General features: G+C 34.8%; 1 protein-coding gene across 2 annotated transcripts; it reads right to left on the bottom strand.

Moving 5' to 3' along the window:
* Positions 1–329: 329 nt before the first annotated feature.
* Positions 330–21,905, bottom strand: LOC145319228 (uncharacterized). Of its 2 annotated transcripts, none has more exons than XM_080161207.1 (18): positions 21,835–21,905; positions 21,491–21,582; positions 21,262–21,303; positions 20,882–20,957; positions 20,174–20,270; positions 18,754–18,842; positions 16,390–16,501; positions 15,871–16,018; positions 15,348–15,411; positions 14,700–14,803; positions 14,175–14,230; positions 11,777–11,826; positions 11,256–11,320; positions 9,914–9,947; positions 9,605–9,678; positions 8,989–9,045; positions 5,462–5,602; positions 330–546 (listed from the first exon to the last, which is right to left on the bottom strand). In XM_080161207.1, the coding sequence occupies exons 1-18, from the start codon at positions 21,880–21,882 to the stop codon at positions 453–455; spliced, it is 1,443 nt and encodes a 480-aa protein (XP_080017333.1). In that variant the 5' UTR covers positions 21,883–21,905; the 3' UTR covers positions 330–452. The 2 variants fall into 2 exon arrangements, with proteins under 2 accessions (XP_080017333.1, XP_080017334.1); XM_080161208.1 differs by having other exon boundaries at positions 16,393–16,501.
* Between the last annotated feature and the right edge of the window lie 5,068 nt (positions 21,906–26,973).

Raw genomic sequence — 26,973 nt, 5'->3', positions numbered from 1 at the left:
TCTTGAACTAACAAGATCTCTTGAACTAACAAGATCTCTTGAACTAACAAGATCTCTTGAACTAACAAGATCTCTTGAACTAACAAACCGGTTAAGTTCTCCATTTAAAGAACGCTCCGATCCTGTATAAGTATATGCCTTTTTTATTTTATTAGATATTTCAAATGTTTTTCGAGACTTGTAGTGCATGTACTCATTGCTTTGTTTGCATGAATGAAGACTAATTGGATCTATTTAAAACTTTAAAATCTTCAAGCAGTGTGTTCTTATTGTGTAGTACAGCTCTAGCCGCGCGTTTTTTTTTTGAGACTAAATTCTTTAAGAATGTATCGTTTCACAGAAATATATATTTATTACAGCCTTTAATCATTTCGAAAGATTTACAATAATACATTCATTATGATTTTAAATAATGTAGATAAAAATCACATGAACGGACAACAAAGTAGCTGCTACTTATCCTCCTCACTGCTACTATCACTAGAGGAGGAGCCACTACTAGAGGAATTGCTTGCCTTTGATCTCTCTTTAGATGATACACTCTCCCTGAAATTCAAAGATAGATTATTAGGTATATGCACATTATACTAAAACTTGATTTGAAAATAGACTAAAACCATCACATGACCTATACAGTGTGTATTTTTTATGAAAACTTTTTGAAAGCAATTTTACCCTACTTATAGTTATCAGAATTTAATGATTAATGGCTTATTTTCTTCGTTTTTTAATGCAATTATAAGAACACCAAAAAAATATTTTAGTTTTTATTTTAAAAGTACAGTAAAATGTAAAATTCAAAACTTAGGTGTCAACATCTAAAAATAGTTTTAGCGCATTTTTCTTATACCCTTTGCAAGAAAAAAATTGGATTTTCTGTAGCCGACTTTGGGGGGCCAGTATTCCCTCCCTGGTTGAGATATGACCTTCAAACTTTGATATGTTCTAGTACATGTCCCCAATAGTATCTGTAGACATTTTTAGCCCTATATCTCAATTTTGAAGCGTTTAGCAGTCATTCTTGCAAAAGGTAGATTTTTTGAGCATAAGACCATTTTTAGATGTTGACACCTAAGTTTTGAATTTTAGATTTTACTGTACTTTTTAAATAAAAACTGAAATATTTTTTTGGTGTTCTATTAATTGCATTGAAAAACGAAGAAAATAAGCCATCAATCATCAAATTCTGATAACTATAAGAGGGGTAAAATTGCTTTCAAAAAAGTTCTCATAAAAAAAACACACTGTATAAAGCTTCCTTAAAATGGAAAACTCAATCGGTTCAGTGGTTAGAGATCTAAAATGACTAAAACTTCTTGTAACTCTTTTAAAATTCTTTTACATCAAGATATATTTTTTTGCAGTAAAAGATTCCCATTGCAATTCTATTTCAGGACCCCAATTTGTATTACCGACTAATAAAAGACACCACTCGAAATGTTTTCTTTAGATATATGTTTATTTAGGCTACCATTAGGAAGAACGGGTAAAGTCTCTTTCGTTGTTGTTGTTGTTAGCCATCTGGAGGTCAGATGTTGTCACTTCATATGCCAAGGAATTCTGCGCACTTTTTGGGCTGCGTCCAGAGGTCAGAGGGGGTGAGTGTAGTGTTCTTAGCTGTACAGTTAAAAAGATGCTCAGTTGTGTGGTCATTTAATTTACAATCTGGGCATCGTATGCTCTGTGCTGTGTCAAATCTGCTTGTTGTAGACCGTAGAAAAGAACTATATCCTGATCTTAGTTGGGCAAGTGTGCACCGCGTCATACGTGTAAGGCCTTTTTCTTCCTGGACATTAATTACAGGGGGTCGAGAGTTTAAAACTTTGTTTGCAGGATATTTATTTCTACAGTCTCTGTGAGCGTCGTCATGAATCTTCTTTAGCCGTTTCTTGTAGTTGCGTTCAACCGGTTCACCATCTCTGAGATAGGGTTTGACAAGAGGTACATTGTTGATGATGGTCTTTCTCTTGTCTCTAGGCATGATTGGTTCATGTAGAAGGTGGTGATTAGGGTGAACTGGGCGGTGCATGGAGAGAAGGAACTGGTTCGTTAGCATGTCATTGTGTTCTTTCACAGGGAGGATGTTGGTTTCCTGGTGAAGATGACTGACCTGTGACATTTTAATACAACCAGTTGCTACTCTCAGAGCACTGTTCTGTGCTCTTTGCAGCTCATCCCAGTTCGTCTTACTCAGAGATGGCGTCCAGACCGGTGATCCGTAGTTCAGAACTGATCTACCTATGGCCTTGTAAGTATTTACAATAATCTCCTTTGACTTACCCCAGTCAGTCCCTGCCAAGCATTTTAGCACGTTAGTGTGCTGCTGTACCTTCTTCTTGGTTTTGATGGCGTGCTGCCCGAAGTTGTGCATCGGGTCGAAGGTGACTCCAAGGATGGTTGGGTGCTTGACAGTCGGCACGTCTTTCCCTTGGATGGTGATAGGGAGGGTGACACTCATTTCATTGCTGAAAGTGGTGAAGACTGTGGCCGTTGATTTCTCCGGGGAGATTTCAAGACTGTGGCCCTTGAACCAGGTGGCAAGTTGGTCCAGGTAGGGGTTTATTTCATGGCAGGTTGGGTCAATGAGGGGCCCCGAGTTGAGTACCTGGCAGTCGTCTGCATAGGAAATGAGCTTGATGTTGCCTGGTGGTGTAGGCAGGGTGCTCATGTAAAGATTGAAAAGGAGGGGAGAAAGTACACCTCCTTGAGGTACTCCTTGTCTGACAGCCCTGAATTTACTTCTACAGTTACGGAAGACAGTATATTGTTGTCTGCCGCGTAGATAACTGCAGAGGAATCTGATCAGGGTGCCAGACAGCTCGAGGTGCAAGATATCATTCAGGAGCAACTCATGATCAACAGTGTCGAAGGCACGGGACAGGTCGATTGCAACCAGGATGGTCCGGTGACAGGGTTTCCGTCTGTTCAGGTTGCTGGCAATGTGATGGTTTACTTCCTGTAAAGCTGTCACTGTTGATCTGTGCTTTCTGAAGCCATGTTGATGATCTTGCAGGTCTACAGCTGCTGAGAGCTCAGGAAGGATGAGCTTTTCTAAGATCTTTGCAGCTGGAGACAGGAGGGAGATTGGCCGATAGGATTTGCCTTCATCAATCGGTTTACCCGGCTTGAGTAGCGGGATGATCTTGCCTGTCTTCCAGATGGATGGTATGATGGAAGTGTTGATGGTGGTGTTAAAGAGTTGGGCAAGATATTCTACACCCTTGTCCCCAAGGTGTTTGAGCATGACAGGAGAGATTCCGTCAGGTCCAATGGCCTTGGAGCTCTTAGAGGCTTTAATGGCCTCTTTGACTTGTTGAGGGGTGTATTTGTACACTTTGTCAGCCTTTAATTTCTTGATTTGCCTGATGGTCCGGCGAAATTTTTTGGATGGTAGTTTAGAGGCTGCAGGGGTGTACTGCCGATTGAGAAGGTTTACAATCTTCCCGTTTGCTGAGACTATCCTACCATTGAACTTAATAGCTGTGTTGGTAGGTGTTTTCTGCGGCTGGCTGATGCCTTTAATGGTTTTCCAGAGCTTTTGAGATCCTGCTTCACAATTATCAAGGTGGTCTCGCCATTGTGTTTTCCGGTGTTCATTGATCTCTTGTTGGATTTCCCTGTTGAGCTGGTGAAAGCGATCACTATTTGGCTGGCGCACACGGAGCTCGTCACGTTCCTTGATTTTGTTTGCGTTGCTGGAAGGGATGTTGTGTTGTACATCAACAATGCGACCTTTGGGAATAAACTTTCTGGCCGCCCTGTTGATGATCTTAGTGAACGCTTTCTCCCCCTTTATAGATGACGTGGGGTTAGGGAGTCTGGAAAACTTAGTCTCAGTAAACTTGGTGAATCCAGTCCAATCAGCTTTGGCAAAGTTAATGTAAACTTTGTCGTCAGACTTTGAGTTGGTGGAGATGTCTGCTCTAAGCTTGATTATGATTGGTAGATGGTCTGAGTTAAGACTGGATGTCACTCTCCAGGATGTGTATGGCAGGATGGATGATGTTGCCAGTGTGATGTCAGGGGAGCTGTTGTTTTGGCTGGTGACTCTGGTGTCCTGGTCTTCGTTAAGAATACCCATGTCAGAGTCGTTGATTTCATCAGCCAATTTGGGTCCCCGGGCATCTTCTTCCCCCTTGGAGTACCAGTTGGCATGGTGGGCATTGAAGTCCCCGCCTGTGATGGTGAGGCTGTTGCCAGAGGTGTGGGAGAGGATATCCTGGAGTGGAAGATTGGAGCCATGCTGACAGCTAGAGACAGGAGGGATGTAGATGTTGTTTAAGGTGATGTTGTCCTTTTTCCCTATGATGGAGATACTCTGGAATTCAACATCATCGTTGTTCTTGATGCTGTTGGGGATGGTGTTGCTGTGGAAAGGGATGTTTTCCTTCACAAGGAAGGCAAGGCCGCCTCCCTTGTCTTTCCGTCTGTCCTCCCTGATAAGAGTATAACCTGGTGTTTTGATGTCTTTAGATTTATCTGTCAGCTTGGTCTCTTGCACCATGGCAACATGGATGTTCTCTGTTGTCATGAGGTGCATCAGTTCTGTATTCTTGCTCTTGATGCCGTTGATGTTGACTTGGCATATATTCAGTTCTTGTTCACTGCTGGTGGGTTGTTGTTGATGATGTGTGGGGGGTGTAGTTGATGGTGAGGATGGTGGTGAGGGTGTGGAAGAAGGAGGTGGAGGTGGGAGGGGGGTGCAGCAAGGGCCTTTCCACTGCTTAAGAGCCTTCCTAGCTCTTAATGATTTAAGTTGGGAACATTTAAGGTGAAGCCAGGATAAACAGCAGGTACATTGAACTGAATAGTGAGCTCTTGTGATGTTCTTGGTACAAGGTGGGCATGTCCAAGGTCCAGGGTTCTGCTCGATGCCGGCGATGATAAGCAATAGCAGAAGTAGCTTCCGACTAGCATACTTCCTTGTCGAGTGAATTAAAAAGATTGAAGAACTCCTGGCTGAAGTGATTCATCTGCTCCTTCTGGAGCTTTGGTGTAGCAGATGTTGCTCGAGTTGTTGGTCTCCTCGAATGGTTGTGGTTGGGGACGGGGATGTCCCACAAAACCCTCTGCTGTAACAACCCCTCTTTCGTAACATCGCACCTCGTATTTTTCCCAGCAGCTTTTCTCCTATTTCTAGCCTCTTCGGGGGGCTCCAACCCTGCGGGGCCAATGAATTACCTAACCCTGTGGGGGCAATCACCTAACCCAATATAACCTAAAATAACCTATAAAAAGCCATTTTAAAAATACGACGAATAGCCCCTTATGGCGCAATGTTACGAAAGGGACTATTCCCGGAAGAACTCCTCAATGAATCAAAACAGTGAAAATCTCATCTCTCAGCGATGCCTTAAAACATGCCGCTTCATATTTAATGCTAAGCATTAATGGAACATAAGAACAGGGAACGTGCAATCAAACATGTTGGTTTCCTTAGTTAAAAATTGTAACAACATACTTATCTGAATCTTGAATATCTTCAACTACAACAAGTGTTTCATTCATAGTATCATCTATTTGTTCAAAAGATGCTTCCCTAGTCAATACTTGTTCACTTGATACTTCTGTATAACATGATGTATTCTTATTCTTTCCCTCTCTAAAATTATTTTCACATAACACAATTTTAGTCGTTGTAATTTTTTTCTTTAGATAAATACCCAAAAACAAAGGCTGCTATATAAAGGGGTGAACTTGTGAAGGATAATGACTTTTCATGTCACCAAACAGGGGATCTGCACAAAACTTTGCAGTCCTCTAGTTCTATCAGATGCCGAAAAAGGGTTAAAATGCTGTGATCTTAGCTTAATTCACCAGAATACATTAGTATAAACCTAAAATTTACGTATCATCCTGTATGAATATGTCAGTCAGTTTTATTTAATGCCATATATAGTTGACTAAGGATAGTTAATAATATATATTTTGGTAAAGGCATGTCATGGTCCAAGCAATAAATCTATAGTATATCCATTCAACTTCCTGGACCCCCCTGTTGAGGACCTTTTCCATCTGCTAGCAAATTACTCTCTGCTCTATTGTAGCGACTTGGCTGTGTTAATATTCCCGATGCTATTTGTTGATTTTTTAAGACCCAATTGAAAGTCGGCTCAGGTTCCTCGGGAAGGGGACATACAGTTATTTAACCCCTCCCCCCTCTATTGTTTTACTCTAATTTCCATGCAATTCAATAAGTAAACCTTAGGGTGGGCAATCCGGATCCGGAATCTGCCCAATTTTTGGGCCAATTTTGTAATCCGGATCCGGAATCCGTTTTTTAATAGCGGATTCCGGATTCTTAATTGGTAGGCTAAAATTAGCGTCTTGAGTTTTTTCTTCCAACTCCCTCTTTTGAAGGCAAAGATCACCCCCCCCCCCCCACACACACACACACAACCCCCCCACCGCCACACACACACACAACCCCCTCCCCCACCCCCCATCTCTTTCCACATAAACCACAAAGTTCAGAGATCAACTGGTAACGCAGAGCTCTCATTGTCCAGCCAACGATCACGTGATGAGCTTGTAATTCACCCACCGTCAACTAAGCCTTCTAATTGGCTGTACAGTGGTCACATGACATCAAAATATATTTATTTTCATTTCACAGCTTTTCATGCTTCATTTATTTTTTTAAAAAGCCTTTTAAAATACTGCTAGAATCCGAATCCGGAATCCGCCAAAAATAAGAATCCAGAATCCGCCACTTTTTTTGACGGATTCTTTTAAGAACTGAGAGATCGACTTTATAAATTATGCTTTGGATTTTTATAGTTTGTTTTTTCATCCACTAACAGTTTGCGGTATGGTGCCCCAATAAGAGAAAAAAAAACATGAGTAAGACAGGGATCTAAATGGATAAGACCATGACCGATAAATTGGTGTACATCCTCAATAGTGAAACACAAAATTATCCCTTCTGTAGATTAAAATTAGTGGTTGAATCGTTTTAACACTTATCTTAAAGAATCAACAAACGAAAATTCACCAAAGTTGTTAAGCCAACGAATAAGAAAACTTTATTTTAAAACTTTGTAGACTATCGTAATAAACAGCCCATTGTCCCCCCCCCCCTTCTCTCTCTCTCTGTGAGTAAGATCACAATGCAATTTTGTGTGTTTATTTAACTAGAATACCAACAAGGGAGATTATGTCTTATAATGGCGAAGCCTTTCGAAATGTTAAGTTAGTTATAAGTGCATAAATAATATTAAACATGTAAGATTGTAGACAAGTATGTTAAATTCAAGTAAAAAAGGACAATTTAAAGGTAAGGTGACTTGACTTAAAGAGTTGCTTCTAACAAAAAGTTTTTGTTTAGTCAGTCTAGACAAATAACAAGTACATAGGACATGCTGGAATACAAAGATTGAGGCAGGGATGGAAAGGTCAAATCAATCCACAACCCTTTTTCCCCCTTCTTTTAAAATCATCTATCTAAGGCAGAATCTGACACATAACGGACCAAATCCTACAAATTTCTTTGGCTAGTATATGAGTTAGGGTTTCTTAAGTCTTAAAACTTATATTTCTATGTAAGGCTATAGTAATCATAATTTCTAGGCTAGTCAAGAAATTTGTTTAGAATTTAGCCTAGGTAATATTTGCGAAGAATGTGGGTGATTATCATCTTCGATTGTTCTAAAGGGTGTTTAAAAAAAAACCAATCGCTTAACTCTTTTCAATATAAACCCTACAGTTTTTGTCAAAAACTAACAAAAAATGACCCAAATCATGTCCAAGCAATGACAATGAGAAAGCACTATTGAATTTTAATTTCTACTCACCTCTCCTGAGCACTACAGCTCGAGTCCTAACCCTTGTGGAACATTTTTCCCTACGTGGAGAGTGCATATTTTATTACAAATTAAGACAGTTTTGACTTTTTTTTAAAAGAATAAACTGTCTAAAGTACTTGAAATCTTGTACATAGACCCCATAATGTAAAGAGTTTTTGATGGGGCATATAAAACCCTTTCTATAGATGCATTAACCAGATTTCTGACCCAATCCTTGCCAATTTGGCATCAAAAAGACGGACCCATCAAACATTGAGACATGACTGCTCTGTCTTTAAAACAAAGAACAAACCCTCTTAAGTACTTAAAATCTTGTAGATAGAACCCACAATGTTTAGAATTTTTGATGGGGCATGTCAATATCTTTCTATAGACACCTTTATCAGGTTTCTAACACAATCTGAGCCATTTTGACATCGAAAAGAAAGATCTGTCAAACATCAAGAACTAGAGAGACCCGTCATGTCTAAATGTTTTATGGGTCTGTCTTTATTATGCCAAATTGGCTAGAATTGAGTTAAACCTGATTAAGGTGTCTACGGAAAGGTCTTTACATGCTCCATCAAAAATTCTAAACATTATGGGGTCTATCTAAAAGATTTTAAGTACTTCAGACGATTTATTGATTATTAACCTCCACATAAGGAAAAATTCTCCACAGGGGCTAGGACTCGAGCTGTAGTGCTCAGGAGAGGTGAGTAGAAATCAAAATTCAATAGTGTTTTCTCATTGTTATTGCTTGGACATGATTTGTGTCATTTTTTGTTAGTTTTTGACTAAAACTGTAGGGTTTATATTGAAAAGAGTGAAGCGATTGGTCTTTTTAAACACCCTTTATCTTTGAATGTTTTTATCTGTTAAAGTTAAACCCATCAAATGTTATTACTAATTATTGTTGCTCTACTTATAGACATAATAAAATTTAGCGAAATCAAGGTATAAGATAATACAAATTGATGTATACTGACACCGCTTCCTCCCTTCAATTAACTTCCCTTCCCCCAATTATGATAAACAAAATAATCCCTTCTAAATATTTGTACAATGCTACTTTATACTTTATCAAGATGTAATAAAAGAACCCAAAGCTTTGAGAAACGAATAAAAATTACTTTGGAGAATGGCATAATTTACAGTTCAATGTCCCCACTCCCTCCCTGATAAGAAGATAATTTTTGTTTACCTGTGTCTATATTCCCATTCTGAAACTCCCCAACCAGCTTCATCGTTGATTTTATACCTGTATATAACAACAAAAACGATGACGTCAATAGAAGCAATGGATGTGAGTATATATGGATATTAAGACAGGTGAAGAATTGTCGTAAATTAAGGTTGCTATTTCCCCTGTCATTTATTTGTCAGTTCGTTTATCCAGTAGGTGAGGATGGGGGAGATTGTTACTTAACCCCGCAACAAGGTTCATTTTAGAAAAAAAAACATGAAAATCTGGTGTAAGATCCAAGTAATAATAAATCCATTGTAGTGGCCTTTTTACATTAGTTTTTTTTATTATTCCTAAATTCATTAAATCTAAAGTTGATTAATTGATAAATTAGCCATTGAAAAAATAGATTTTAAATAATTTGGTTGCCTAACAGAATTGGACACACAATTATGTAAAGAAAGGAAAGTATTTATAGTTCGAAAAGGTTTACTTTTATGTGGTGTTTTCAAACATTGCTCTGTTTTTAACACAATCAAATGCTTTGTAAAATTCACGATATTTTGACATTCCACAGATTATGTTTATATTACGTCAACAAAATGTATGTACTAGGAGAGGTGTATATTTATACCTACAAAATCTTTCAATTACTCTTGCTTCCCAATTCTCTCCAAACATAACTTCCACTTTCTTCAGCACCTCAACCTTGTCAAATTATAATAGATTATTTCGGACACATATTTCTATAGCTGGGTTCCTTCCAGGGTTAAACAAAATAAAAGATGGCTATTAGCTTCAGCCATAGATTAATAAAAAACTTTCGGTACGATTTTATTTGACTTATATTAACTTATAAAGTTAGTTGAATTGGAATAAATCTTTGAAAGGTTAAATTATAAAATTCAAGTCGCTAATTTCTTTGTTAATATAAAAACTTTACCTGAACCTGATACCATTTGCCGCCAGCCTTAAATCTGAAATATCATTAATATGAGAATCAAAGAAGCTGTTTATAGTCCCTATAAAAAACATAACGTCATACAATAGAAATGACCAAATATAGGCCAATACACAGACTATATTACCAATATCAGGCAAGTATACATTTGAATTGACTAATGGTAGGCCAGTATAACGCCATTTTTTATAGGCTCTAAAAAAGCTTCAAAATCAAATAATTATATAAAGGTCAGGCTTGCCTATTGATTAGAAAAGTTTACTTTTTAGACTTAAAGTTACACCAATACGACTGGAGCCGAAGCCTTACAGTTCCTTGAAGTAAACAGAGCCGTTGAAAGGAAAGGCGGCTATACAATCTACATTTCTAACATCAATATCTTATTTTTGGTGAAGCCAAAAAGGAGGAGCAAAAACTGTGCTATATGGAAAATATAATATTTATTCCTAAGAATATCTATAAAAAAATTCCTTGTTTTTAAATTAATATTTAGGGCGTTGCTTTAAAAGACCAACTCTACGAAAGACCAACACCTACAAAAGACCAACTCTACAAAAGACCAACACCTACAAAAGACCAACTCTACAAAAGACCAACACCTACAAAAGACCAACTCTACAAAAGACCAACACCTACAAAAGACCAACACATACATAAGACCAACACCTACAAAAGACCAACACCTACACAAGGTCTACCAAACAAAATATCAATTGAGACAACTATATTGTTTAATAAACATCAAATTTATTAATAAAGCAATGCATTTCTTCCATTTCATCAAAAGATTACCATTCGTTGCTGAATGTTGGAATGTAACGATTTTTTTATCAATAAAATTGTAATATTTAAGATTTTTATCATTAAAATTGGAAGATTTAAGATTTTTATCATTAAAATTGGAAGATTTAAGATTCTTATCATTGAAATTGTAAGATTGTTATCATCAAACTTGGAAGATTTAAGATTTTTATCATTAAAATTGGAAGATTTTCATGCAATTATTTTATTACATTGCATTGATACAAAAAAATTAAATTTCTGCTTATTCTTGTAATTGTGTCGTTTACAATCTATTTAAAGCCTTAATTTTATTAATTTGATAAATACAGATATAATGTTAGACCATTTGCAGCTTTAGACCTTCTAGCATTACGATTTTCTGAATGTTGGTCTTTTGTAGGTGTTGGTCTTTTGTAGCAACGCCTAGTTGGTCTTTTGTAGAGTTGGTCTTGTGTAGCAACGCCATATATATAGTGTATACTTAATACCGATGTAAATAAAAATATTATATTTGTCTCAAATCTACGCAAAATTTGTTTACCTAAATCCACAGTCTGAAGGATCTAACCCGCCCTCTCCTAATTTCCAAAGGTCAAGGTCAACCTCCTAACAAATACAAATTTTAAACAAATTCATATTATAAGGACGACTGAGCTTTACATTTGGGGGGGCTACAAAAAACTCAATAGTGTAAGGGGAATTTTACGCCTGGGGTGGAGGAAGCGCACAGTATTTTTTTACCCCCTCGACCCTAAAAGATAAAAGATATTTAACCCCCAGAGGGTGTTTATCCCCCAATATATTCATACCACAAGGACAACCAATCTTTTTATTTTAGGGGGCTCCGAAAACTCAATAGGTGTAAGGGGTTTTTCAAGCTTGGGGTGGACTAAGCGCACCATATGAAAATATGAATGAAAATTTTGTCATAAAGATACTTCTAAATCTATTTCTTTTACAGCGGTTTTCTTCAATTCTCAATTCATCCCTCCTTTTAAGACGTATTTTTATGAAGTCACACATGATACTTTCCAGCGCTTCCTTCCCCCATGAAATTTTTACCTGAACTGGCTGCTTTACTTTATCAGGGGTGTAAATATATCCAAGTTCTACAATATTTTTCATCATTCAACTTTTTAAAATTAGGTTAGGTTCTAATTAGCGTTTAAGAGAAAAAAATGAATTCCTTTAATTTGAAAGATCAATTTTTTTGAGATATACATAATACATATACACTAGAAGAATGTACTTTTAGTTTTGATAGGGGAATTTACTTTTTTGGTAATAGCTATAAGTGGCAGGCTAAACACCCCTATCCCCCCTCTGTTTTAAATTAAATTGAAAATTAGAGGAGGTTGGGAATTAGATTTTTTCCTATTCCTAACCCCTGCGGGGGGCCTAAACCTGCAAGGCCTTTACCTGCGATACTCTAACTTTGTGGGAACCAATGATCCGGTACTCAACATTTGCTAGCCTGGTCTAAAGTAACAAAAATAACGAAAAACTAACCCTCCTCCCCAATTCCCTTATTTTCAATTTATTTCAAAATAAAAACGAAGGAAGGGGTTATCAGTGCTTAAAAGGTTATTTTGTAAGATAGCCCCGTTTTTTTGTTATACATTTATCTCTTGTAGTAAATGCATTTTTTAGCATATGATTGAAGTGTGTTTAAATTTATGTTCAAACTTTGTCTCTTTTTTGTTGTAGTGCACAAAAAAAGTTTTAAAATATGCTGGTTGTATAAAATATAGAAACTATATACACAAAGGAAATAAGGAACTTGATTTTTTGTAAAAAATAAAATTCACATCCCAAACACAATAATTTTGGGGAAGAGTATGCTAAAAAGTATCTAAAACCTGTTTTTTTCCGTAAAAGTAAACCATTTTTAAATTTGTTATTTATTTATAAGTCTAGTTTTCAGCCCTTAAATAGGTGCTTTTCACTTTGGTTTCGAAACCGTTTAATATCCAGTGGATTAGAACCGGTTCTTAGCCATACTGAAAATTATCTCGATGCTAAGAAACTGTTTTTTTTATTTTATAACTGTACATTTTTATATCCGTGGAAAGTTGTTTATAATACGATGCGTAAATAACTATGCTCTAAATCCCTGCTTTTATAGGCAAGGCATCAGCATAAACCAATATGCATTCATATAAATTGATTCTATAATACTAGTATATCATATGTTATATAATATTTATAATATTATATTAAGAGTAAAGTCTGCCTATGAATCTTATTGATATAAGTATTGGCTTATTAAATTTAGTATTTTGTTTTGAGAAATTATTGAGATTAGTAGGGCAGATATTAAAAAAATATTTGGGTATAGTCCTTTCCACGACATCCCTCCATAAGGAGCGATTCTTCGTATTTTTACAGTAGCTTTTCTCCTATTTCTAGCCCCTGCGGGGGGCTCTAACCATGCGGGGCCAATTACCTAACCCTGTGGGGCAATCACCTAACACAATATAACCTAACCTAACCTAAAATAACCTATAAAAAGCCATTTTAAAAATACGAAGAATCGCTCCTTATGGAGGGATGTCGTGGAAAGGACTATACCCAAATATTTTAGCGGTTCTTACAATTTTGTTTCAACTTTCATACATTTATATTCTGATTATTCAGTTCTGACACTCTACATGTGTTAACGTTCGTTTATCCTGTTCCTACTATACCGTTTCTGAGTTACGCTTTTATGGATGTTGTTATCCTTGTTTTTTTTCTAATGCTTCATGTAAAAATTATTACTATACATTTTAAATTGATATCTCAGAGCTTCCCTTTAAGTAAATAAGAAAATAAAGAAAGAGAAGTGAATATTGGAAACCCCAAATATTGGTTGTCTGTCTGGTTAAAGAGTATGGATTATCAGGGAGAGAGAGAGAGAACATTGGGCTCTTTTATTACACACAATCCCCAAAGTCTTTTAATAACGGTTTCTTATTCGTTGCTTAACAACCTTTGGGACTATTATTAAATTTTGATTGCTTGGTTCATTTAGTTGAGTGTCCAAATGTTTCAAGCACTAACAGTAATCTACAAATGGGTAATTTTGTGCATCATTAGGGATGTAGATTAATTCATCAGACATCGTCTTATCAGTTTAGATCCCTGATGGATTATACAGAGAAAAGGGAAAACAAAATTAGTAAACAAGGACGATTACGAACAATAGTAGCAAAGGTGGTTGAATTATAAGCTAAATTTTTAACGGGTTAACTAAAGTACAGACTTCATAAAGATAGAATTTATATTTCTGAAAAGTAGAGTTAATTGAGGTTCTACGACACAAGCCGCGCACTCTTAAAAATGTGCATTTTTTGCACTTCCTTTAGTAGAAAATTAAACTTAAATAATTTAAGGGGTTGTAATGCATAATTTTGACTAGAGTGGAATCCTAAATAACATCTATGACAGAAATATGTATAATTAAGTTAAATGATTCCTAGGTGTGAAAATGTTTCAGGCTGGCTGATAACTCCAAGAAATCCTTTCAGTCCAGACCTTAAAAATGATTTTATGAGATTAAATTCAATGTAATAGGCCTCCAGTCTCTAGAAGTATTTATTATTATCTGTACATACCTTGTAGTAAAATTATGGAGACAATATATATGCATGAGTCTCCAGTCTCTAGAAGTATTACTATTATCTGTACATACCTTGTAGTAAAATTATGGAGACCATATCTATGCATGAGTCTCCAGTCTCTAGAAGTATTTATTATTATCTGTACATACCTTGTAATAAAATATTGGAGACCATATCTATGCGTGAGTCTCCATTCTCTAGAAGTATTTATTATTATCTGTACATACCTTGTAGTAAAATTATGGAGACCATATCTATGCGTGAGCCTCCAGTCTCTAGAAGTATTTATTATTATCTGTACATACCTTGTAGTAAAATTATGGAGACCATATCTATGCGTGAGTCTCCATTCTCTAGAAGTATTTATTATTATCTGTACATACCTTGTAGTAAAATTATGGAGACCATATCTATGCATGAGCCTCCAGTCTCTAGAAGATCCATGTGTATGGTCTCTCATCACACTTAAATCCAGTTTGTACTCCTCCTAATAAGTTTGTTGAAATAAGACGAAACTTTTCTGCGGTTTGGGTTGGTCCGATGATTTGCATCGGATAGCTCTAATCGTTGATTTAGGCATGGTAAATCGTTCTATCTATTTCAAACTTTGCTTGTTTATTCTTGTAACTTACAGTTTATATACAAGGTGTAGCAACTTTATAAATATTTCAAATAAGTCAGTACGTCCATGTTAAACATATCTTTAGCTATTTTGATATAATTTTGACACAAATTTTCAACAGTTCGAAAACATGCCTTAGAGTTAGATTATAAAATAGCCAAGTAGGGTCCATTATTCTTGTGTTACTTGCTAGTTATGGAAATAATTGTCCTTGTTTTTTGTGTAGAAATAGTTACCTAGCTATACAGCTTTCCGCGGATATAAAACTCGTTTGATATTACGATTGTACATTTTATATTCGTAGACAACTGGATATGATGCGATACATGATTTTTCAGTGTGTCTTAGAACCCATTCTTATATACCGGATATTTATCGGTTTCAAAGCAATACTTGAATAAATTTTTACCTGATCAATAAGAACATTTGCCTTTAGAATACCAAACTGTTCATAATGATTCTGATGGGCGCCTCTGAAGAAAACAAAAACAGTTAGGATCAAAGTTAGGCCAACAATACCAAGCTAACAATAATTTTACTGATAACCTGATAAAACTTTTCGTTTAGTATTTAATGATAATTTTCATACAAAAGAGCAGCTAATTTGCATCAAAAGATGCTTTTTACAGCTGCATATTGTTAATTAATATGAAGTGACAGCAGAATGCTAAAAAGGCCAACTGAAGGCTGCTAATTATAAAAAATCAATTATTGTCATTTTTAGCCAAGCTTTAATCCATTCCTGCAACGGAACCCAGGAATAAGGCATAGCCAACAAGCGAAAAAAATCAAAAATAATATTTTGGGGCCAGATAAAAACGTTAGCTTTGCCCCAAAAATTACAAAAAATAAGGTATAATTACCAAATAGTTTTTTCCTGCAACAAACGTAGCTTATCATTGATAAATTAGTAAACTAAACCCTAACTATACCTAATACGTTGAAAGTATTGTCTATCCCAAACTTCTCTGGCCATGGCCCTGGCCACAACTAAGGGCTCCATATCGCTGTCAAAATCAAAATACTCAAGGTCTGAGTTGTACTCGCCCGTCAGAGCAACCTGGCACAGCTTGCTCCCTCCTCAAACATTATATGCTTTACTTAAAATATAACCAGCATCTACGCCCCTAGAGGCCACTGGGGGAATGTAAATTTTCAATTTTAGTTGTTTAAAAGAAGTTCTTCTTTAGTAAGGATAATTTTTTTTAGGGGTGAATTATCCCAAAATTAATTATTGTTATTTTGGTTTGTAAGTTAAAATTTAAACATTGATATTGATAGAAACTTAAATATTAATCAAAGTGCAACTCAAATCAAATATTTCTTTAAACAATGTTTTTTGAGCTTACATGACGTTGTGGTTTAGTGGTTAACGAGATCCTACTGGACATATGGACAAAGAGACAACTAATTACTGTAGAATATAGGAATTACAAGGAAAAATTAATTACCACTCTCCATTTCTAGAATCATATCTCCTTTGTACTTAATTGACCATTTTTTCATAGGCACTACTGGCTTCAGCTCTATACCTCCAGCACACCATCCTGTCTCTCCAGGAGCCTGTATAGATAGATAGATAGATATATTTTTTCATAGGCACCACTGGCTTCAGCTCTTTACCTCCAGCACACCATCCTGTCTCTCCAGGAGCCTGTATAGATAGAAAGATAGATATATTTTTTCAAAGGCACCACTTGCTTCAGCTGTATACCTCCTGCACACCATCCTGTCTCTCTGAAGCCTTAGATATACCACACTTTTCTGGGATCTTGCTGTGTCAAGTATCAACTGTTGGGAATATCAAAGGATGACTCCATGCAAAATTTAAGCCGGATCCGGCCAAAACCGGCCGTGAATTTTATGAAAAAACGTTTTTTTTCCGGTTTTTAGGGGGTATCTGTAAATCGATTCAGCTGGAGCAAAACCGGTTAGAGGTACAAAAAATTTTACTTCACATGAAATTTAGCCAATGCAATTGCCTACAAAAATGTACTTCATCATCAACTTGATTGGACAACTCTTTCCCCTCCTAAATGTCCATTATAACCTCGGAAACGGCAAAAATCGCCAAAAATCACGCCTTCGGCGGCAAATAACGGCTAAACGGTCAGCCGGAGGCGAATAAAACATAAATAAAGAAATGTCTGCCTCAAAAAGTTGTTCAACATCAAAGAGATGCTTGAAGTCTCTAAAACGACTCCTTCCCCTCCTGTAAGGGGAAAAACTGAAAAAACGTGATTTTCAAAAGTAAGCCCACTTCGTGGGTGTGGGGGGCACTGAACCCGTCACCCCAGGGTCACCAAATATAAAGTCTAGGCGGCCCACAATGCTGAATTTTCACCAAGTGAAGGTCTTGTGTCATTATCTCTTATGAGAAAAAAGTTATTAATTAATTAAAATTTCAAATTGTGATTTTTTGATGGATTTCTTTGATGAAATGACAGGCCGGTCAATTTTTAGGCCATTTTTTGCGGTTTTTGGGCCGTCACGCCCAAACGGTTTGAGATAATCTCACAGGACCTTTCGCCCAACCTAAGTCTGGTTATTTGTGAGGTCTAGGAAAAAAACAGACTTACGCAAAAGATTATAATTATAATCTTTACACAGAAAAATGGCACAAGGTGAGGGTTTGAGGGGGCAAAATAAGCTGACCAGCGATTTTTGACGGCACGCAGCCACGTCGTGCTTCATCCAATCCGGGATTTTTTTTTCCTTAGACCTTACAAATAACCAGGCTTAGGTCAGGCAAAAGGTCCCGTGAGATTATCTCAAACCGTTTGGGCGTGGCGGGCCGAAAACAGCAAAAAATGGCCTAAAAATTGACCAGCCTGTCATTTCATCAAAGAAATCCATCAAAAAATCACAATTTAAAATTTTAATTAATTAATAACTTTTTTCTCATAAGAGATAATGACACAAGACTTTCACTTGGTAAAAATTCAGCATTGTGGGCCGCCTAGACTTTATATTTGGTGACCCTGGGGTGACGGGTTCAGTGCCCCCCACACCCACGAAGTGGGCATACTTTTGAAAATCACGTTTTTTCAGTTTTTCCCCTTAAAGGAGGGGAAGGAGTCGTTTTAGAGACTTCAATCATCTCTTTTATGTTGAACAACTTTTTGAGGCAGACATTTCTTTATTTGTGTTTCATTCGCCTCCGGCTGACCGTTTAGCCGTTATTTGCCGCCGAAGGTGTGATTTTTGGCGATTTTTGCCGTTTTCGAGGTTTTAATGGACATTTAGGAGGGGAAAGAGTTGTCCAATCAAGTTGATGATGAAGTACATTTTTGTAGGCAATTGCATTGGCTAAATTTCATGTGAAGTAAAATTTTTTGTACCTCTAACCGGTTTTGCTCCAGCTGAATCGATTTACAGATACCCCCAAAAACCGGAAAAAACCGGTTTTTCATAAAATTCACGTCCGGTTTTGGCCGGATCCGGCTTAAATTTTGCATGGAGTCATCCTTTGATATTCCCAACAGTTGATACTTGACACAGCAAGATCCCAGAAAAGTGTGGTATATCTAAGGAGCCTGTATAGATAGATAGAAAGAAGGACAACTAACTTATTAAAGCTGGCGAGGCTGCTGTCCATGACACTTTAACGACAGGTCTAACAACCTAGGATAACTAGAGGGGGGGGGGGGGTGGCGACAAATCTATTCTTTTCTATCGAAACACCTGGGGCAAAAGGTTAAGTAACTTCCAACAGACAACCAACTCTTTGGTTGAACGATCTTTGTCTTGGAGTCCAATCAGTGAGCTGAGCCTAGAGAGATAGATAGGTATTAGATAGATAGACAGATAGATACCTGAATTAATGTAGTGTCAGGATGATTAGGATGAGTCAAAGTGCCGAGGCCAGGAATATGAATTGTAAAGATACACTGGAGTACATTATCTAAAATTTAAAATATATCTTTAATTCATAATAGTAAAAATAGAATTTTAGTCTTATAACCTTATTTGATAGAACTTCAAAGCAAACACAATTTTTCAACAAAAAAAAGCTCTTGTAATTTTTTTCTTTATAGCAATTTCACTACCCAACCCTTTCTACCAGTAGATAGAACTTGCTTTGTCTTTTAGCTGCTGATATAACCATATATCTTCAATCCTGTGAGCCACCAGTAAATAAAACTTACTTTGTCTTCTAGCAGCTGATATAACCATATATCTTCCATCCTGTGAGCCACCAGTAAATAAGACTTACTTTGTCTACTAGCAGCTGATATAACCATATATCTTCAATCCTGTGAGCCACCAGTAAATAAAACTTACTTTGTCTACTAGCAGCTGATATAACTATATATCTTCAATCCTGTGAGCCACCATTAAATAAAACTTACTTTGTCTACTAGCAGCTGATATAACCATATATCTTCCATCCTGTGAGCTACCAGTAAATAAAACTTACTTTGTCTACTAGCAGCTGATATAACCATATATCTTCAATCCTGTGAGCCACCAGTAAATAAAACTTACTTTGTCTACTAGCAGCTGATATAACTATATATCTTCAATCCTGTGAGCCACCATTAAATAAAACTTACTTTGTCTACTAGCAGCTGATATAACCATATATCTTCAATCCTGTGAGCCACCAGTAAATAAAACTTACTTTGTCTACTAGCAGCTGATATAACTATATATCTTCAATCCTGTGAGCCACCATTAAATAAAACTTACTTTGTCTACTAGCAGCTTATATAACCATATATCTTCCATCCTGTGAGCTACCAGTAAATAAAACTTACTTTGTCTTCTAGCAGCTGATATAACCATATATCATCCATCCTGTGAGCCACCAGTAAATAAAACTTACTTTGTCTTCTAGCAGCTGATATAACCATATATCATCCATCCTGTGAGCCACCAGTAAATATAACTTACTTTGTCTTCTAGCAGCTAATATAACCATATATCTTCCATCCTGTGAGCCACCAGTAAATAAAACTTACTTTGTCTTCTAGCAGCTGATATAACCATATATCTTCCATCCTGTGAGCCACCAGTAATAAAACTTACTTTGTCTTCTAGCAGCTGATATAACCATATATCATCCATCCTGTGAGCCACCAGTAAATAAAACTTACTTTGTCTTCTAGCAGCTGATATAACCATATATCATCCATCCTGTGAGCCACTAGTAAATAAAACTTACTTTGTCTTCTAGCAGCTGATATAACCATATATCTTCCATCCTGTGAGCCACTAGTTAATAAAACTTACTTTGTCTTCTAGCAGCTGATATAACCATATATCTTCCATCCTGTGAGCCACCAGTAAATAAAACTGCATCAATGGCCAATGGCTCACTCTCTAAATCCTAAAAACAAGTAAAATCATGTCTGTAACAAATAAGTATTCTATCCATAACAATCTCTCTTAACAATGCATTGTCTACTAATCATTTTTTGGTGATTATAATAGTAGGTGATAATTTTAAGCATTTTACACAATCTCATTTTAAAAAATTCTTGATCAATGATTAAGAAGACTTATTTTTTTTTAAATGTTGTGACTTTTATTTGTAAGTAGTAACTCCTGTTAAAATAGTCCCTGTACTTTAGAGTTGCATTCTGGCATTAAATCAGAGGTGGCTATTGTAGAAATGAAAAAAAATAAGAGTAATTTATAATTAACCTGAGACCTCAGCCCTTGGGGACACAAATTTTAACAGGGGTTATAAGATGGATATTTCAAGCATAAAAATATAAGGTGCAAGTTGAGAAGCTTTTTATGGTGCCCTTTTATGCATTATATAAAAATGACGTCATACTGTCCTACCATTGGTCATTTAAAATTTATACTAGCCTGCCATTGGTCTTTGTATTGGCCTATCAAAGGTAATTTGTATTGTATGACGTCATTTTTATAGGCACTATAAACAGCATCGTAAGTTGATATGATAACAGCAAAAAAGATCGACAGGAATACCTGAGCAGCCTCTAACTTGGCGACATCCTGTGTTGATTTAACACCATAACCAGCTTCTTTAGTACTTCCAGCAACTATTTACATTTACATTTCTCAAAAGGTTTTTTTCACCTGTAACTAAATTAGTTGGATATATGTTCGTCCCGAAAAAATTTTCAAAAAATAGAAAAGGTCTTGGGAAGGATTTGGCTTTTTTTCCTCCATCTGTGAATACAATGCCCCTAAATGAAGATCGATGCTTGTCTGACCGTCTATTTGATCGAACCTTAGGATCTTCTGGTAATATTATGGTTTAAGGCTATTATCTTAAGTGTTGACAACCACATCATGAAGCGAACTTTATTGGAATATAAAGAACTATAACATACTGAGAAATTCCTGCATTCCCAGCATTTTTTGCGTCTTTTGCAGCTTTCCATTTTCTAAAAAAAATAATTTTAAAACTTAAATTATTTAAAATTATGAATATTTAAAAGTAGCAGAATGTCTGTGTGTGTCGTTGTATGTAACTCTGGACCGACATGGTTCTCATTTACAAATAAGCTTCTTTTGAAGGAGGGTGTTCTACCATCTTAACATCCCCCCACCCGGGGGATGCGCAAAGCTTACCTTAGTTGAATGAGAGAATAAATGAAAAATGTCTTGAAATAAGACATTAAATTAGGTTGTGGGTAAACCCCAATATACTCGACTTTCATTCCCTAAAACAAAATTTATATTTAAATAGAAAGTTTTAGTGTTTTCATTTAAAAGTCATCTTGTTAACAAGGACAAATATTGTACATAAATAAACATGTAACATGTCAAAAAAGAAAGTAACTAAAACAGTTCCAAAGACTTGAATAGAAAATCTGGCGCTTTTTCACAATACCCCCCTCTTATTTTGGAATAAATTGAATCTACTGACGCACAGACATAAGTAAAAGAAAAGGTTTGCCTCATAAAAATATTACCTTAAAAACAAAATAAGCCAAAACTGCGAGCACAATGTAGAACAACATTTTAAAATATTCTAATCTTAAAATTGAAATGCCATCAAAGTTTGACAGATTTTCTTAATTACTTTCAACTCAAACTTTCATTCAAGGATCGCTGCCACATCCACCAATTGATAAAAGAATACACATCCGCAAATAATATAAAATTATTTGTAATTTTACAATTAAGTTCAAATTAAAATATCTAAAATCAACTTATATCCTATTTTATAAAGAAGTAAGTTTCATTTGTTTAAAGCTTTAGATCTCATTAACTACTGAACCGATTAGGTTCTCGTTTTTTTATGTAAGCTTTGCATAGATCCTTACTGGTTATTCTTATAGACCATTCTATTTTTAGATTTAAATGAAATGATTTAAACCTATTTTTCAAGTCCTTCCCTCTTTGAATCGGGAGCAAAATGGACGTTTGCCGACCTTTACTTATATATGCATTTATTGGTGTAAAACTTTTGGCATAAGGGACCTTATAAAACTTATATTCTTACAAAAGGTTTTAGTTAAAAGAATGATTCCATTAAAATAACAGTTATAAACAACGATTTTAGATTTTTCAGTAAAAAACCCTAAAAAACATATAATTCGTTAAATATCAAGTCACTATGATCTGTAGCTTAATTTTGAGATACACATATGGGATTAATTGGAAAATATTTTTGATAATTATATAATTAAACTAAATATTACAATATTGTAACAAAATAGATCAATTTAAAATGGCAAATGAAAATGTCTGTCGAATTCTTTAGCAAAAATATGAGATAACATTATTCACCTAAATGATTGTATTATATTTAAATGTTCTTATGTTCACTATTCACCTGAGTGAATACAAGTTGGTAAAACTGATGAGAATTCAATATCCGGTCTTGTTTAGGCTCACAACAGTTAGAGCCAACAACGTGTTTTAGTTCACTACTTAATATTAATCTTTATCTTATTTTTCTTCAATTTTTTGTTGTTGGGTTTTGATAGGATATTTAGGAATTAGGAGAGTTCAACAAAGATAGTTTCCCTAAGTAATAGTACTCTTAAGGAATTTTAAAAATTGTATACAAGAGTAGGTGTTTGTGGCATACTTTTTCTCTTATTTTTAGATCTATATTACAGCTTTAGATATTAAGTGTATGTTCTCGGCTCAAACTATATCTTGTCATTATTTACCTTTTATGCCTGACTCTTAAGTTCTTGGCTCTAACTGCTCTATAATATCATATACCTCTTAGATATGACTCTTAAGTTCTTGGCTCTAACTGCTCTATAATATCATATACCTCTTAGATATGACTCTTAAGTTCTTGGCTCTATTAACTGCTCTATAATATCATATACCTTTTAGATATGACTCTTAAGTTCTTGGCTCTAACTGCTCTATAATATCATATACCTCTTAGATATGACTCTTAAGTTCTTGGCTCTATTAACTGCTCTATAATATCATATACCTCTTAGATATGACTCTTAAGTTCTTGGCTCTAACTGCTATATAATAGCATATACCTCTTAGATATGACTCTTAAGTTCTTGGCTCTAACTGCTCTATAATATCATATACCTTTTAGATATGACTCTTAAGTTCTTGGCTCTATTAACTGCTCTATAATATCATGTACCTCTTAGATATGACTCTTAAGTTCTCGGCTATAACTGCTCTATAATATCATATGCCTCTTAGATATGACTCTTAAGTTCTTGGCTCTAACTGCTCTATGCTAACATACCTCTTATGTACAATGAAGTCTTATGAACCCGGTATTAGTGTCTTAGAAATTATCTTAGTGACGTAAAAAAAATAGGATGTGTCGATACTACTAGGATTTTTAAGAATTGTTAATAAAGGCCTGAAATCAAGATTTTTTGTGCTTTTAAAAAATATTAAAAATATTTCTAAAAATTCTACATTATTTTTGCTCACTTTTAAAAAACAAAATCAACTTTTTTTTATTTTTTTTTATAAAATTATCTTTCAAAATTGAAATAAGATCTATCAGCTGATATTGTACTTCTTACATAACTCAAGAGTTGACTTACAATGTGTAAATATTTTATAGATTATTTAGCAAAATAATAAAAAACCTATATGTAATTTCGTGATTAATAATTGGCTTAATCTTACATTAAACATTGAATGATTTTAAATAATTTTCAAATATTTGCTTTTATAATTATACTTATTGTATAAACGCCTCATAAGTTAGCGCAGAATGCTATATATTTTATCACATATGAGCTATTTTTTAAGCCAGCTTTTTAGTCAAAATTTCAAACCAATAACAATTAAATCAAAAGATATTAGGTTAAAACTATATATAAACGAGAGTAAAGAAATAAGATATTGCTATCAACAACAACAAAAAAGGGTTTTGTCTAGTTTTTGGTAAAAATAACGCATATTTATCATTTTAAATTAAAGCTATCTTTTCAAGATTACATCTATAAATTCGTCTGTATTTTCTAACTTATACGTGTTACCATGAAAAATCCATTGATTTTCCATAATAATTTTATTTCTATATTAAATTTAGAGACAGCTAATTTTTCTTTAAATATAATGAGATGTTTATCAGAAATTTTTAATTAAGCATAATAATGTATATATAAAAAAGACAATTACGAATAAAAACAAAACAATCAATTATTAGATTATTTATATCAATAAATTTAACGGAATTTGAACGTAATTGTTAAAAAAGCTAGCTTAAACAGTTTTGCCATTAAAAAATAACCTTCTTTATGAATGGTACATTCTAACAAGGGTAATGATATCCAGTAGAGCAACATATTTAACAAATATGTCTTTAAATAATCAGTCTATTTAACAAATATCTTTTTAAAATGCATAAGTTATATTACCTCTCACAAGATTGTTTAGTCCTTTGACACTGTACATAATTATTATTTGATTGATCTATCCTTAATTTTTATTCATATTCAATTTTATTGTTTGTATATAAATATTTAATACCTGTATTATAATACGGTTATAATTTTTTTTTGCTATGTTTTTATAAAATAAATATCTAAGCAAATGTTACCAATTCTTATAATTATCAAGACATGTTAGAATTATCCTATCAATTTCAAACTCTTCATGATGATTCCTATGACAGTTAGGTATAATTTAGAAAGCAACTCTATCATTGTTAACAGAAAGTCAGTACGTCCATTTAAAACATGCTTTGTGTGTTTTTTTGGCTGCTATTGAAGAAAGACTACTGAAATTTTTAGTGAAAATGTCTTTTAAGGGGTGTTTTAATGTATTTTTTTTACAGTAGCTTTTGATGGATTATTTTAGGTTAGGTTAGGTGATTGCCCTGCAGGGTTAGGAAAATGGCCCCGCATGGATAGAGCCCCCCCCCCCGCAGTGGCTAGAAATAGGATAAAATCTACTGTGAAAATACCAAGAAACGTCCCTTAAGAGGCATTGTCATGAAAGGGACTATACCCAAGATATATGTGCATCTACTTAACGACTTCCAAAATTTGAGGGTGCCCTCAAGTAATCACCCCTTCCCCCCCCCCCTGCATCTACTCTATACATTATTTTGTCTGTCTGACTGTCGGTCATGCTTAAAAAACCTTATTGTTGGAGAAATGTTATTTTCACGACTGCTTTTTTAGATAGCCAGCTGTAAGTTTTAGTCAAGATACCTTATATTTATACAGATCTGCTCCATATATTTATTGTCTGTCTGTCTGACAGATATACTTAAAAGGACAATTTAGTTTTAAAAGAAAAAAAATTAAAAAATGTTGGTGGTTTTTTTTTCTAAGCGCGTGAGGGTGCAGGTACCCTATCCTAAAATAGTTATAAACCTTCCCATGACCTATGACCTATGTCCCTGCAAAGGAGAAGCATATTAGTTAGGAAGATCCTTCCATATAAATAGACACACACACACAAACATTCTTTTACTTTGATATAAGGATTAGCATTTTGTTACTGTATCCTATTACTAGCGGCTACGCCTTAGAGGCCTCTTGGGGCACTTGAGGAGGAGAGAGTCCAATTTAATAAACCAATTTATTTTTCTAGATTTTAAAAGAAAAAGACAAACAAACAAACAAAGAGACAGACAAACAGACATCCTGTTACTTTATTATATCCTATTATATAAATTAGTAAGCTAAGCTTTTTTTGACTGTAGCAACGGATCTTGTTAACCGCTGAACCTAAAGGGTTCTTCTTTACAGTGAAGCTTATTATAGGTATAGAGAAGTTTATAACTATTTAGGAAGAGGGCTCTCCACTCTCAAAAAAAAAAAATAACACTTAGAAAAAAAGTACCATCTCCGCAATTTTACTTCTTTGTTTTAAAACTTAAATTGAAAATTGGAAGAATGAACTTTCCCCCTTACCACCCTAAAAGCTTCTAGTGATGTTACTGCTAGTGATAATATATTATAGTTTTTATCAACATAATATGCGGATTTTAAGAAAAATTTAATCAAATATGCGGACTTTTTTCAACCTTTTTTTGACAACATTTATTAGACATATTAGAATTATACTATTGATTTCAAATTTTGCACGGAAGTATGTCCTTTTACTGTATGCTATATTTACGCAATTTTGCAACAAATTTATGTGCAATTTCATTTAGACTTCAAAATTAATATTCTGCTTATTAAGTTCTGACACTCTAGCTATTGTGCGTTTGTTCTACCTTCTGATTTTTGTGCTTCGTTTTTATGGATGTTGTCATCCTTGTCTAGAAAATACAAATTTATTAATCTATGGTAGAAAGTACAGAGAGTATAAATTATTTCCTACATTTTCTTTATCAATTATCAATTATCAATCACCTCTATTATCCATCTCTTTTTTAGGGGTTACCTTTCCCACCTCCCCTCTAATCCCTCGTTTTTAGTTACGTCACTAAGATAATTTCTAAGACACTAATACCGGGTTCAAGTCTTATCTTTCTTACTTTCCTATTTCTACAAAACAACGAATACAAAAATCGCCTTAAACTTACTTTATATCAACCTTAAGAAATTATATAAAAATATGTTTTTATTTTTCATAATGTCTTCTTTAATTTAAATGTCTATAATACAAAGTAGCTTGATGTCTGTCCACTGAACCGATTG

Source organism: Acartia tonsa, chromosome 5, assembly GCF_053477335.1.
Source record: "Acartia tonsa isolate MP-2025a chromosome 5, ASM5347733v1, whole genome shotgun sequence".
Lineage (NCBI taxonomy): Eukaryota > Metazoa > Arthropoda > Copepoda > Calanoida > Acartiidae > Acartia > Acartia tonsa.
Note: the sequence above shows the minus strand (reverse complement) of the source record. Positions and strands in the feature narration are given on the sequence as shown.